The sequence below is a fragment of the Metarhizium brunneum genome, chromosome 1 (assembly GCF_013426205.1).
Source record: "Metarhizium brunneum chromosome 1, complete sequence".
Classification (NCBI taxonomy): Eukaryota; Fungi; Ascomycota; class Sordariomycetes; order Hypocreales; family Clavicipitaceae; genus Metarhizium; species Metarhizium brunneum.
The window spans coordinates 6,279,623-6,292,473 of NC_089422.1; the positions used below are offsets into that span (position 1 = coordinate 6,279,623).

The window sequence follows — 12,851 nt, forward strand, 5'->3', positions numbered from 1 at the left end:
CTTTTTGGCTCAAGATGGCGTTATGCTACAAGTAATATGCCATGACTGTATATTGCTCTTTTCCAAGCATCCTTCCTACATTGCATTGTACAGGTTTAGACGTCCCTAGTTGGTGTACTCCTTTTGCAGCAGCTTGGCAATGGTGTTGAGCTGAATGTTGCTGGTGCCCTCGTAGATGGCACCAATCTTGCTATCGCGCCAAAACTTCTCGGCCAGGCCCTCGCGCACGAAGCCCATGCCGCCCATCCACTCGACGGCCAGGCCGGAAACGCGGCCGGCAACCTGCGAGGCGTACAGCTTGGCCATGGCGGCGTCCTTGACAAAGTCCTCGCCGGCCTCCTTCTTGCGAGCGGCGTTGTAGACGAGGGCGCGGGCGGCGGCGATTTCGGTGTAGGACTGGGCAATCTGGTGCTGCATGCCCTGGAACTCGCCGACCAGGGAGCCGAACTGCTTGCGGTCGTTCCAGACGTACTTGACGGCGTTTTCGAAGGACCCCAGCGCGAGGCCGGTCATTTGGGCGGCGATGCCGATGCGGCCCTCGTTGAGGAGGCTGATGGCGTACTTGTAGCCCTGCCCGCGCTCGCCGAGGATGTTCTCCTTGGGGACGACGACGTCGTCGAAGCTGAGGACGCAGGTGCTGCTGGCGCGGATGCCGAGCTTCTTCTCCTTCTTGGCGATGGAGAAGCCGGGGGTGCCCTTCTCGACGACAAAGGCGGTGATGCCGCGGTAGCCCTTGCTGGGGTCGAGGTTGGCAAAGACGATGAAGAACTCGGCCTCCTTGGAGTTTGTGATCCACATCTTGCCGCCGTTGATCTTGAAGCCGTCGGCCGTCTCCTCGGCGCGGGTGGCCAAGGCGAAGGCGTCGGAGCCCGAGACGGGCTCGGACAGGCAGAAGGAGGCGACGGTGTTGGTGGCCAGCCTGGGCAGCCACTTCTTCTTGAGGGCCTCGGAGCCGTACTTGATGACGGCGGTGTTGCAGAGCGTGTTGTGCACGTCGACCAGCACGCTGACACTGGGGTCGGCGCGGGCGAGCTCCTCGATGCCAATGATGGCAGACGTGAAGTTCATGCCGGCGCCGCCGTACTCCTCGGGGATCTCGACGCCCATGAGGCCCTGCTCGAAGAGCTGCTGCACGACGGAGGCGTCCATGTCCTCGGCCTCGTCCATGTCGCGTGCCTTGGGGAGGATCACCTCGCTGGCGAATTTGCTGACCGACTCGGCCATGGCGGCCTCAACCTCGGAGAGGTGGCTAATGGGCGTGGGAGGGATATCAGTGATGTCAATGGTTTCGGAGCGTAGGGCCGAGGTGGTGGAGAGAGGGCGAGCCCTGCGTTGTTACTTGTTAGTACAAAAAGAAAGACCGCAATTCCAAGTACGGTAGCATGGTTTGAATTTAAGCGGCTCGAAAGCTCCTTTCCGGGTGCATGCTTCCGGCTACAATATGGGCGACATGAAGCAGGAATCCCAAGTGCGACTTACAAGTTCATGTTGCGAGCAGCAGCAGCGGGACGAGAAGCAATGCGGCTAGACGTACAGACGGTCTGAGCAAGACCCCTTGAACCCCGGAGGGCCGGGCGCAGAACCCGCGTGAAGGAAGACATTGTGAATTGGAAGGCAAGGAATGGGGACAGACCGAAGGGGAAAAAAGAGAGTTTTGTAGGTGAGAGGTGAAGGGGAAACGGTGAAGGCCGGAGGCAAGCGCGGAGGGTGACGGTAGCGGCGGTTGCGGCTGCCAATGGAATACCCTAACCCACGACCCGAAAAGAGAACAGTTTCTCAAAGGAAAATTGAGGGCCAAACAAGATGAGACTACACCCAGAAAGAAACGTTTGCACTCCCCAGAATCAATTGTATGCACAGCAATATCGTGAGACGAAAGGGGAAAATACAATAATAAAATAGCTGCGATATGGAATAGCCGTGGCTTTGGTCGGACTTGCTGCGCTGCTTCTCCCGTACACCTTGCCACCAAGCAGATTGGCCGGTGAGCCGACGACTGCTGAGCCGAGGATAACCACGGCCTACTGTGGAGATTCATGGTTGGCAAAACTGGGGAAATGGGGGACATGGACAGATTTGGGGCATGTGATGGGTGGGGCTTGCGAGGTTGATTGATTAAAGTTGTTGGCTGTCATTTTGTGCTAGAAGAGGGCAATTGGCTTTGTAGAAAGCTACATGTACCTAAATACTTAGTATGAGCATAACATGGCGACTCTCATAGCCATAACTATATATGTCGAGGCTGAATAGGATTTTTGGTAACCAGTATGTCTCCAAGGCACGATTACCATTATATTGATAGTATTGCCTCTTACAAATTCACCTTTTACCTTTCAACTTCCCACTTCCCACTTCCGACCTCCAACCTTTGACTTCCAACCTTTGACTTCCAACCTTTGACTTCCAACCTTTGACTTCCAACCTTTGACTTCCAACCTCATCTTGTCTGCCTAATCTAGAGCTTCTCGATGAACATTATGGTTTTTTCAAGTGCGTTTCCCAGCACTATTCGCTAGTGCCAGGCGCTGGCTGCTCAAGATTCCAAGCCATGGAAATAAAGATGAATGAAATGAGCTGGCCGCGCAGACCCTCGTTGCAGTGGCTACTACCATGCGCACTCTGGAAGTAAACAAGTCCTCGACTTCTTAGCCACCGCTCATAATGTCTTAGTTTCGCCCTATATACTTATAGGCTGCATAAATGGTCCATTGCTCTACGGTGTCTGGTTCACAAATCGATCAAAGGGCATAGGTACTTCAATGAAATCAACCATTAGCCCCGGATGAAAACATTGCCATCGATTGATGTTTCAGATTTCAGCTTACTCTTTCGCTAAAGCCCGCTCTCCACTATTTAATTACAGCTACGAGCTAACTAATGTGAACCTTCTGCGCTTCATGGACAAGCACGGCATGCTAGAAAGAAGGTCTGTCCCTTAGAATCCCAGCACCGAACCTGTCAACCCCCTATCGAGTCGTTCTCAATTCCAAGACAGTGCTATACCTTCCATCTCCATCTCCGCAAAAAAGACCTTGATGGGCTTGCGCAGCTTCTCCGCGAGCTTGTCCAGTGGCTACCGTATGTCGCTTATCGCGGAGAATGTATGCATTGCCGCGCGGGATCCAGCTGTCGCAGCAGGATTCAGAGAAGACCTTGCAAGAGCTTCACGTGGCAACCAAAGGTGAATTCAACAAGAATGGTATAGGCTTCTCCTGCTGGTATAGACTTCTCCTGCAAGCTGAAGCCACGGCGAGCGGCGAGTCGAGGCTCGAGACGCGCGTTTCAACGCTCCACGAGCCGGCTTTGAAGCAGTGCTTAGAGTCAGACAGACTGTGATCACTGCTCCTTGGGGGTGAAAATGTAGCCTTGCAGATTAAAAATCGAGTAGCGCCGCAGCAACCTCGTTTTACCAAGGTGTTGCGGTAATCATTTCCCATCATGCAAAACCCAGGCACACAAAGAACAGGCAAAGAAGGCATCACGTGACCACGGCGTAGATTTTGGCCAACCTCCATTCTGCATCATCGCGAGCTCCCGCCCCCATCTCCAACAAGCACACACCCAAAGCCATTGACCGGCCCAACCCGTCAAAATGGTCGGTTCAATTGTCCGCCAGCTCTTCTCCCCGGCGACCCGGCGACCGCTCACCTCCCCCCTCGCCTCGGCGCTGCTCAAACCGACCCGATTCACACCCATCTTCCGCTCCGCCGCCCCTGCGGCCCCAGCACCCTTCTCAACGACGCCGGCGCGCGGCGCAACACTGAACCAAGTCCTCCGGGGCATTCGCAAGGGCAAGCGCGCGCGCCACGCCGTCTCCCCGGCCCTGTCCAACACCAATTGCCCCGCGCTGAAGGGCGTGTGCCTGCGAGTGGGCGTCGTGAGGCCCAAGAAGCCCAACTCGGGCGAGAGGAAGACGGCCCGTGTGAAGCTCTCGTCCGGGGCCGTGGTGACGGCCTACATTCCCGGCGAGGGACACAATATCCAGCAGCACAGTGTGGTTCTCGTGCGGGGAGGCAGGGCGCAGGATTGTCCCGGTGTCAGGTATCACCTGGTGCGAGGGGCATTGGACCTGGTAAGTCGGGGAGGGGGGAGACGTGAGAAGCTGTGTGGTGCTGGTGCTGGGCCGGAAATTTGTCTTCGGCGCCGGCTTTGGCGAGCAATGAGCTAATTTTTTTTCGAATAGGGCGGCGTAGCGAACCGAACTACGAGTCGAAGCAAGTACGGCACCAAGAAGCCCAAGAAGGCTACTGTCGGCTAGCGAAAGCAAGGGATGAACAAGCTATGGACGGAGTGATTGGCGCCGCATAGATAATACTGTCGTCATGTGAAGGGGAAGGGCTGTTGACACTTCATCAGACAAGAAAATTTTCGAATTTGTGGCCAGTGAGGCGGGATGGCGTGCGCCCAATATGGCTACTGTACACTACACCACGCACATGTAAAAAAGAATACTAGACAGCACAAAACATGTCTCTCATAAATAGATTTCCCAGGCATCTTCATTTTGGACAGCATGAATGTACACGAGTAAAATTGTGTCCTATCAGTCTTGCCCCTTAAAAAAAAACAATCAGACGCCTGTTCATTCCCTTTTTTGGTCTCTTCAAAGCTTGTTTCTCACTCGCAGTTTCAAGGTCATCCCATCGTGCGTTTCAATAAAGCCCTTGACTACCTACCCATGTAGCTTCAATGTTTCCCGCGCCAAACAAAGCCAGCAATAGTGGAAGAAAGACCTCTGTAGCCAAACCGCGGCCATACCCTCCCTTCATATTATTCATGTATGGTACATACTACGCGTCCCTTACGTACCAAGTCTAAAAAGTATTCTTTTTATTGTTGGTTACCCATCTCAATCTTTCTCACTCTCCCAGCCCTTAGGCTTGGTCTTGCCTGTGACGTCGAAGAATCGTGAAGTGCCTGGATGTGTGGTTAGCAAGCAGTGTTTTAAGATAGATCCGACAAGACGTACAAGAGTAGCCCTTCCAGTCAAAGTTGTCGCTTGGATTGCAGTGGCATCGGAGAGCCAATCGGGTCTTCTCGCCAGTAGGACAATGAGTGAAAGGGACGTGCCAGTAGGCAATGTCGTTGAAGAAATGAATGTCGCTCTTGTTCAACAAGAGTCCAGCTGCAATAGAGTGAACTGGGGCATCGCCCCATCGTTCATAAAAGAAGCCACCGTCACGGTCAAGAGATTCGAAGAAGTCAATGTAAGGCTTGCTTCGGAGCCAGTTCAGATTGCCGACCTCGAAGTTGGACCAAAAATGGCAGTTGTTGTATGTTTCTCCGCCATCGTCACTGAGGAAACCCATAACGTTATCCGCAGCAATGTGTTCGGGGTGGTTCTTCATAAACTTCTTGGTGCTGTCCCAAAGAGTCTTGATGGTCTCTGCGTATTCGTACAAGCTGAGAACGAAGCTATACTTCTTGCCACCTTCATGCATGACGCGGAAAGGGTCATAGTGGATGTCGCAGTACAATTCAATAGATGGCTCAACACGCCAGTAGTAATCGTAGTTCATCATAAGGGGCTGTCGAAAGAAGAAACCGGATTCAAATCGGCACATGTGGCGGTAGCTCACGGAATCACCATAGATGATCTTGCGCTCAGCCATGTCCTCGCGCACTTTCTTGGCCTTGTCCTGGTCGATCCACTGGGGGAATGACCAATGCTCCTCGGCGATCTCGCCATAGTGCGTCTTGCCGGACACCAGGGACGTGGTGATCTTTTTAAAGGTTTCGTCGAAGGGCTTGTCGTTGAGGAAGACCCAGTCATAGTTGTATCGGCGGTTGAATCTGTCCTCGACCTGGCGGATCGAGCGAGCAATATCCCACACGTCGCTGTTGCGAGCCAAAGTAACGAAGGTGGCGTTCATGCGAGGTCCAGGAGCAGGAGAAACCAGTTCAACATCCCAATTGGGATCTTCTGGTGTCATAGCCAGCGGGGATTGCGCATTGTTTCCGTTCTGTTTCTTCGGGACAGTCGCAGCGTTATCGGAGCTCTCGGGTTTCTCGAGGGGTTGTTGAGGTTCATTTCTGGGGTCGTCTGATTTGCCAGCGTTGGTATTCGTGCTGGCATGATCCAAACCCGTTGGAATGGTCACAGCGTCGTACTTTGAGTTGGAAACAAAATAAAACACTGCCAGAGTCTAGAAACATGAATCAAGCATTAGCAACTAGTGCAGGTGCAGGGTAAAACGAGAGCACGAGAAAAGAAAGAAAAAATCAGAAAATCAAACGCCATACAACGTACAAAGACGGCGATGATGATGTAGCGAACGTAGCGCGCGTTGCCAGCCACCATGGTGAATGACTTGCCACGGGGTGCCCGTGACTGATTTCAGGCTCGACCGGATAAGAAATCAGTGGCACGAAATCGAGCCTCGAAATTGCCAGCGACTCGGAGGATGAAGGAGTAGGGAGGTTTTCGATTTTTGGGACGGGTTGGATGGGAGCGAGGAGGCTAAGGGGTCAGTTAGCCCGAAAACTGGTCCCTCAGGGATGCAGGTCCGCAGGTCCGCAGGCCAGGCTTATCGGGTAACGAATAGTACCGTGGCCAACTTGAAAGATAAAAAAAAGACTAGCTATAGGAAAAAAAACATGGCATTCGAGAAGCCAGCCCGTCGCCAAGATGGAGAAGGAGCAAAAAGGAGAGGAGGGGAAAGAAGAAGAAGAGCAAAGGAGGATAAAGTAGCCAGCAGAGTCTCAGAAGGATCGCAGGTGAAAATGCGAACGTGTGACAGCACAGGTCAAGAGCAAAACATACTTAAGGTACAAGTACTTACTTAAAGTAAGTACCTAAAGTAGTAATAAACACCTAAAGTACCTAGGTACTTACTTAAACTTAGGTGCCTCACTTAATAGTGTCGATACCGATATATGCGTTCGCGATCGAAGGTACAAGGAAGTACTTGTAATTAAGTTTTACCAGGTACTTCGGGGTAATGCACTCGATTGATTGATTTTTAGGAAACGAACCATGGAAGGTGCGGACGGTCAGCGGGAGCCACAGGACACTAGCATGCCAAGAACAGATTCAGGACGGAGTACGGAGTATGGGGACGCAGCTGGGCGCTTCAAAGGGCTGCCAAGCTCAAGTGCTGCCGGCGTGACTTTCCAGTCTCTATCTACCTAAGTAGGTACTTAAGTACTCGGCACGGGGCACTCGAGAACTTGCTGCAATCTACTCCGTATGTACTACAACATTTGAAGACTGGACAGTTGGCAGCTGTCAATGACAAAGTCAAATGTCCCTCAAGCAATAATTTCCTTGGGCCTACATATCACAGCGGCTCAGCCACCCAGCCTGCCCGCGACTGGACGTCTCGAGCTCAAGTGCTCTCTCATGCTTGGACCCCGACGCCAAGCAGAGTGGGGAGCGAGACAAGGTTTACAGGCTTCGTCGCTCTAGAGTTTGCAAGCCGTCAGGCGCCACCAAAGAGCAGTCAGTGCCATTCATACTGTCTTGTGTCCCGCATCCAGACCGATCTTCCGGCGCTCAAATACGAACATTGAACGACGGCAACGGGTCCCAGCGCACAAGGTTCGAGACGGTGCAATCCGGACTGTCTATTACCTCGGTGGCTCGACTAGTGTGTTTCAACAATACCAGATTGCTGCCTGCACGTCGGGAAAAGCCAGAATGTCGGCTCTAGGTTGGTCGTTGTCTCTTCCCGTATTAACCAGATATATTGCATGAACGGCCCCGTCTTGCTTTATGGCCTGTAATACGGAGAATTGTGGGGAATGATGCCGATAGGTTTTTCTGGGATGTTGTCTCATCCGGTTCCCCTGGTCTGATGTATTTTGGCACGTTTGTGAAAGGGGCAGGCAGGCAGGCGGGCAGGCAGGCAGGCAGAGACAGTTCGGCCATTTCCACGTTGAATTCCAGAGCTGACAAGGGCACGGACATTTGGTATCCAGGGATGGAGCCAGGCGGGCCGTCCAGATCATCCAAACAGTTTACGTGTTTTCTTCCGCGGCCAGCTGGAGGACGCAGCGAAACGCTCAGGAGCAGACCCCACTGCTATATTGCGTTTAGGATTCCATCTTCGGATGGATCAGCACAGAGATGGTCAGGCACGATACGGTAGGTGTCGTCGGTATCAGACAAAGAGTTGCGCTTCCAGCTGGGATTGGCCATCATGCGATCTGCGACTGAAACAAGCCTAGTGGAACGGTTTATGCCTTTGTCCTGAACAAAGTGCTTTGGTGCGTGAAAGAACGATAAGAGTCCGTATGTATGCTGGTTGTGGCCCGTGTGTGTTTCGATATGCTGATCCCTTTTCAGATCACTGCCTATTACCAGCCTTTGAGATAAAATGATTTGCACAGTCGGACAGCCCTGCATGACTTTTTAAGCACTGGGTGTCTGGTGCTGTGGCATCATGATTCCTAGTTTGGTAGGTCAAGACTGCACCTGGAGAGCCATTCGCCATCCACTTGGCAGGCTTTTTGATGGCCTATCATTCAATACTTAACCCTTTCCTGGCATATAGTATGCCTTCAGGACACTGAATAGTGCTAGTCGTTGGCAGAGGAAGCGAAATCTCGACCCCACGATCCAAGTTACTTCACCCGCACTGTTACTAGCGGGGACAAGTGCAACCGCCTGACGTGGTTGTCATACAGGATTTGTGTCTCCCTGATGAGTCCTAGAAGTGTCGAGCCTGGCCTGTGACAAGTATCATCATCCTCTATTACTACAGAGTTTTCAATGGCCGCCTACTCCATCATCAGGGGATAGAAGCTGCGCAAATATTTTCATGTCTATCGCAGTGAGGCTATATCTACCTTCATGTTGCTGTCAGATTGTATGGACTCTTCGGAGTAAACACAGAGGGTAGAGGGCCAACAGCGTGTGCTTGACCAACCAAGGTAAAACAGAATCAGTATCACCAAGAGAGGTGTGAATGTCGGAAGCTAGTGTACAATGGACCTGGTGGTAGACCAATGCATCTCTTGCCGGAGAGTGCAGACAGGTCTGAGCAAGACACGGGTCAGTCATCACCTACAATTGAGCCAAGATCAGACACGTCACAAGTGTACGACCGTCAACCCTCAGCTCCATCTGTTGTGCTGCCGGAGATTGTTTCCCATTTGTGTCAGAGCCAAAGCAACAGACCACGTGCAGTCCAGCTCGTGCATCTCTTCAAATTGAATTATTGGCGTCCTCCGTAGACACTTGTCATACCCCAACTCCGTGGGGTAGGATCTAATTATAATGTGAATGCCAGAACCTTCATGGTGCCAAACCTGCCGGCGCGTCCTCTTTACTATGGTAGTGAGAACCGTTGCTGAGGAGGCACGCAACACTGCATGTGCAAGTGCCGGGCACTATGATTCGACAGTTAATTATACCCGCAGGACTTGCTTCGGAGTTGGGGAGATGTATGAATTGCTATGCTGGGCACAGGAGTTTTTCGTCAAGCAAATGGTAAAGGCCTTTGTTTGCACGTGACTTGGCATTGACGACAGGCGTTGCTGTTGGAGGCGTAGTGGGGAGTTGCGGAACATTAGTCCTCCCTCTTTGCCTTCTCACATCGCATCGCAAGCTTCAACACGTAGCTTGTTTTGGCGCTTTCTGTCTGGCGCCGGTGTTGACTCTACACTGTGACCTCTTGAAGCTTGCGAGAAATCTCCGGGTTACTGTCGACGCTGTCCCGCCTCCGCCGGCGCTTGAGCTACTTGCTCTGATTTTGACGTCGTGATTCCACTCTGGAAGACACCATGATAGATTTGTGCGACTTGGCAACCGCTGCGAACTTACTGTCATTCTAGTGGTACGTTCCTCTCTCTTTATGATTCATGCATCTTGTTGTAATTATCCCCTTGGCGAGTCGATATTGTAAGCTTCTGAGTCCTGATCAAGACGCACTTTGCTACAATCGGGTATCAGCGCAAGCAGGCCCAATATGCCGTGTCGCGAAGCTTGACAGGACAGATCTGGACCGCTTTTTCAGGTCCAAGTTGCGTTCAATACTCTGAGAGGGGGTTTTTTTTTTCTGTTATCAATCCTAATACTACCTTAATGTTTCACCTTTGCTCCAAGTCCATGCTAACGCTCGTGAGTAGTCCTTCCTTCTTTGACTTTCCCCACCTTTGCTGTTCGATATCGTATATAATGTCATTCTTCGGTTTGGGCACTGGGCCCCGTGGCCATAACACGGCTGCTCCGGGCTTCTCACAAGCCCACGACCCTTTCGCCGGTCTTTCAGGACGCGGTAACGAGGACGATGCTCTCGACTTTGAGGACACATACGATGGGCTTGGCGATCAACTCGATGAAACCGATGATGTCTTCAACGATGATACTTTTGGTGGCGATTCTGCTGTCGCTGGAAATGTTGGAAAGGACTTTGACTTTTTTGGACAAACTGCCAAAGTTGCTGATGCCATTGAGGAGGAACATCTTCGGTTCAATCGTCAGCAGCCTGCTCCCAGAGCAACGGCCGCCCAGCCGCAGTCACAGGCCATCCCTTCGCAGACTACATCGAACTATTCAACCCAGTCAACGCAAAGACCTGCCCGAACTGGATATGAAAAGTATAGGGAGCCGGAACCACTCCCAGATTTGCACGTTGATCAGAGTATTTGGGGAATTGCGCCAGCCAAGACGACGGCACACACTTCGCAGGGCGCTACCCAACAAATGTCCACATCAGCCAGCCGAAAAATTATGAGTCTCGAAGAAGTCGAGGCTTCTATGAGAGCCCAAGCCCCGAAACAAGCACAGTCCCAGGTTCCTCTGTCTGACCCTGCTATCTATCAGCAAGGGCCGGCCACGGAATATATTGCCGGTCAACATGTTACGCAACACCAGCAACAGGGCCATCCTGGCCACGGTCCCCCGGTCACGATATTGCAGCGTCCTCAGAGCATGCAGGCCAGGCCAACAGAGCAGATGCCTACACCACCACCACAACAGTCCCGCCAGCAAGCGCCTCTTGTTCAGCCCACCCAGATCCTACAGAATCCTAACCGTCTCTCTGGAGAGTCTGCACCTATGAGTGCGCCTGGTCATTACGGCCATCGTTCCCAAGGCTCCATTCCTGGCTTGGCGCAACTGCAGGCTCATCCTCAGATGTTGCAAATGTCTGAGGACGAAAAGGCCGCCTTTTTAGACCAGGAAACTAAACGTGCCAAACGAAACCACAAAATCTGGCTTTTGTCTAAAGACAACGGACTAATGACACCCCAGGATAAGAATTTCATCACCCGAATTCAGTTGCAACAACTTGTCTCTGCCACTGGGAATCCTGTTGAAGGTTCCGACTCTTCCATTTCTGAAGACTTTTACTACCAAGTCTACAGTCACATCCGTGCCGGCCAACGACAAAATCCGAGTCAACCCCTGAGCAACTTTGCACAGACTTATCTATTCCAAACGGGAAGTCGCCATGGTGGAATGCGCCGACATGGCAGACCTGCTGAGAATCACATTCAGCGAATGGAACAACAGGTTCAAAGAGCCGTCGAAGCTGCAAAAAACAAACCGAAGAACCCCCAGCTCGTCATTGCTGGTAGTTTAGGCAAGATTTCTTTCAGCAATGCGAAGACACCGAAGCCGTTGCTCAACATCAAGCGCGCTGAGACTGAGACTCCTCGTCCAAGCAACGGAAAAAGGTCTCCTCACCAAGAGGCCGTGCTTGATCGGAAGCGAATTCTACGCAATGTCGAGAAGGTTTACGACATCTTGATGAAGATCGAAGACCACATACGCCTTATTCCTCCGCCAATGGGCAACCAACCTGACATAGAACTCCAAGAACAGCATCGGCAATGGGCCGTGACATTGGACGCTTACAATGCAAAGCTGTGGACAGAGTTAAAGGTGCACGAGCCGATTGGCGCTACGGTTCCTCATCCATTCATCGCTTTCTTGTCGTGCGCCAAGGGAAAGAAGGCGATTCCTCGCATCTTCCCCCACCTCACTTTTGAGCAGCGAACGACGATATTGACGATGATCATTTATCACCTTGATCAGCTTGATGTTGTCCAAGGCGCGGCTGTCACAAGTGGCGAAACCAATCTCAACTCCCGTATGCGCGAGAACATTGAACTCTTCATCTCAACTGTCATGCCTTCTTTGATGCAATACTTTAATGAAACCGGCTTGGATATCGTTGATGGTGTTCTGAACCTGATTGCTACAAAGCTAAATGTCGATCTCATTGCCAGAACGAGAATTGGTGTTTCGATGCTCACTTTAATTCTCAGCCGTGCTGTGCTTTTGAAACAGACTGGTGCTGGCAATCCGGAGCAGTGGGAGAAATGGTAAGTCGCCTCAAGTTGTCCCTGCGGACGTACTCTATACTAACTTCTTGAAAGGGACCAAACATTTGAAATTTTGTTTAGTAAACTAGAGCCTTCGCTACCATATATTTTTCCTGGCAGCGTTAATACCGGAATCGACGTTTATGTCTGGCAATTGCTTGCGGCCATGGGGGTTAGTGCCACCCATGATCAGCAGACTCGACTCGTACTTGCAGTCAAGGACCGTGTCTTGGACACTGTTTCCATGTCAAAGACTTTACCGCCTACCATGGCCGCGGAGCGACTTGGCAGTGTGAATCTCTTCATGCGATCCATTGGCTTGGATGTAGAGTTATTGCAGTAAACCCCAAAACGATATCATGCGACAAACAATGCATCTTCAAAACGGAAAACGAAAAGCGGGAGCAACACATATATTTGCATATACTCAAGGCTTTATTATCCTCGTGGGGAGTTCCGTAAGGCAAACTTGGGCTGGCTTGTGGTTTGGGGAACCTTTGCGACGTGGAGCGATTGTGCCATATAAGAAGACGACGACGCCGTGCTAATTGGTGGGGGCCTTGCCGTGAATGTAAAGG

General features: G+C 51.8%; 4 protein-coding genes across 4 annotated transcripts; 2 read left to right on the plus strand and 2 right to left on the minus strand.

The window, feature by feature from the left end:
- Window positions 1-105: 105 nt before the first annotated feature.
- On the minus strand, window positions 106-1,601 carry Acadsb (Short/branched chain specific acyl-CoA dehydrogenase; the record flags this gene model as incomplete). The annotated part of the gene is made up of 2 exons (XM_014693151.1): window positions 106-1,327; window positions 1,480-1,601. 2 exons carry the CDS (start codon window positions 1,599-1,601, stop codon window positions 106-108), a joined length of 1,344 nt encoding a protein of 447 aa, XP_014548637.1.
- Window positions 1,602-3,592: 1,991 nt separating this feature from the next.
- Window positions 3,593-4,258, plus strand: G6M90_00g019040 (mitochondrial 37S ribosomal protein uS12m; the record flags this gene model as incomplete). Its single annotated transcript, XM_014693150.1, has 2 exons — window positions 3,593-4,072; window positions 4,184-4,258. The coding sequence occupies 2 exons, from the start codon at window positions 3,593-3,595 to the stop codon at window positions 4,256-4,258; spliced, it is 555 nt and encodes a 184-aa protein (XP_014548636.1).
- A 591-nt stretch (window positions 4,259-4,849) lies between these two features.
- Window positions 4,850-6,301, minus strand: MNT1 (Glycolipid 2-alpha-mannosyltransferase 1; the record flags this gene model as incomplete). Its single annotated transcript, XM_014693149.1, has 3 exons — window positions 4,850-4,917; window positions 4,970-6,146; window positions 6,251-6,301. The coding sequence occupies 3 exons, from the start codon at window positions 6,299-6,301 to the stop codon at window positions 4,850-4,852; spliced, it is 1,296 nt and encodes a 431-aa protein (XP_014548635.1).
- Window positions 6,302-10,120: 3,819 nt separating this feature from the next.
- On the plus strand, window positions 10,121-12,616 carry PAT1 (DNA topoisomerase 2-associated protein pat1; the record flags this gene model as incomplete). The annotated part of the gene is made up of 2 exons (XM_014693148.1): window positions 10,121-12,273; window positions 12,328-12,616. The coding sequence occupies 2 exons, from the start codon at window positions 10,121-10,123 to the stop codon at window positions 12,614-12,616; spliced, it is 2,442 nt and encodes an 813-aa protein (XP_014548634.1).
- Between the last annotated feature and the right edge of the window lie 235 nt (window positions 12,617-12,851).